General features: G+C 66.4%; 1 protein-coding gene across 1 annotated transcript in view; it reads right to left on the bottom strand.

Annotated features, from left to right (window-relative positions):
• AGRN (agrin) overlaps window positions 1-1,046 on the bottom strand; it is an 85,113-nt gene extending 84,067 nt beyond the window's left edge. Inside the window, 1 exon segment of the mRNA XM_017743971.1 lies at window positions 480-1,046. Within this exon segment, the coding sequence (XP_017599460.1) occupies window positions 480-674 (195 nt within the window). The 5' untranslated portion in view covers window positions 675-1,046.
• Between the last annotated feature and the right edge of the window lie 411 nt (window positions 1,047-1,457).

Raw genomic sequence — 1,457 nt, 5'->3', positions numbered from 1 at the left:
AGGGGAATGGGGAGAAGAGGAGAACGCAAGTGAAGAGCGTGTCCTTGCAGGCGAGATTCCTGCCCCGGCAAGGGTTAAGGCGCCCGGCACGTTTTCTGTCAAGCGGGCGGGTGGGATTTCAGGTTGCTCGGGACTTCGCCGCCTCGTAGCTTCGGGGGGAGATAACAAAACCCCATAGCCCGAGGCCAGGTTGGTGGTTAAACAATAGCTCGGGCTGCAGGAACTCGAGATGCTGCTAAAGTCAACAGCGAGCAGCGGCTGGAGGCAGGAGAGGCTCCCAGCACCTTCCCGGCAGCCGGGCACGGAAAGTTGGGAGGCAGCTCCGCATCTCGCCTAAGAGGGAAATGCCCATAAAAAGCAACCTCCGGAGATTCCCCCCCCCTCCACCGGCCGCAGCTGCGGGAGCCGCTCCGCAGCCTAAAAAACCCCCAATTCCACCCCAAACTGCACGGGGCCAAAGTTCCCCCCCGCGGCTTTACCTTGCAGGAGTAGGTGTGGTGCACCGGGTCCACGTTCATGATCTCCTCCACCGTGCCCGTGAGCACCACGTTGGCCTCCTCCTCCCTGCGCTCCAGCTCCCGCTCGGGGCAGCTCGCCAATCCCAATCCCAGTGCCATTCCCAGCGCCAGCAGCGCCAGCAGCGCCCGGCCCCCGGCCGCCCGCGGTGTCCCCATGGTCCCGGCGGCGGTGGCGGCCCGGTGGCGGTGCCGGTGCCCCGGCGCTGCGCGCAGACAAAGCGGCCCCGCTCGCAGGCAGCGCTGGCGCAGCCGAAAGGGCCACTTTTGTTCCAGGAGGTGAAAAGGAGGAAAGAAAGAGAGGAGGGAGGGAGGCAGCGAGGGGAGGGGAGAGCAGGGGAGGGGAGAAGGAGGAAAATCCCAGGAGGAGGAGGAGGAGGAGGAGGAGGAGGAGGGATCTGGCTCCCGAGAAGTGCTCGGCGCTCGCTGCCGTGGCCCTGGAAGAAAGCGCGCAGATTTGCATGCAATCTGAATTGCTGATAAGGAGGGAGCGGGGGTTAGGGGGAGAGGAGGGAGGGAGGAAGGGAGGGAGGAAGGCAGCGCGGCCGCCCGCCCGCCCTGCTGGCAGCGCTCGGTGCGAACGCCGCCCCCAGGAAAGGAGCTCGCCTCGGTTAATGGATAATCAGCGCCGCAACGTGAGGAGACTTTTAAAGGTGTAGGGACCGCAGCCGGCCCCGCCGCCACCCCAGCCCTGCGCGACAGCTGTCCCCAACCCTGTCCCGGGCTGTCCCTCCCTCCATCCCGCACCCCGGAGATGCTCAAAGAGGGGTCGCACCCCGGCCTTTCCCTCCCTGTCACCCCCCAGCCCGAGCAGCAGCTGTCCCCAGCCCCGTCCCCTCCATTCCGCACCCCACAGATGCTCAAAGAGGGGTCGCACCCCGGCGCTTCCCTCCCGGACACCCCCAGTTCCACTCCCGGGTTTTCCCTGCGGGGAAACTGAGG

This window comes from Corvus brachyrhynchos, unplaced genomic scaffold (assembly GCF_000691975.1).
Source record: "Corvus brachyrhynchos isolate BGI_N302 unplaced genomic scaffold, ASM69197v1 scaffold68, whole genome shotgun sequence".
NCBI lineage: Eukaryota > Metazoa > Chordata > Aves > Passeriformes > Corvidae > Corvus > Corvus brachyrhynchos.
The sequence above is the reverse complement of the archived record's forward strand: the minus strand, read 5'-3'. Positions and strand labels throughout refer to the sequence as shown.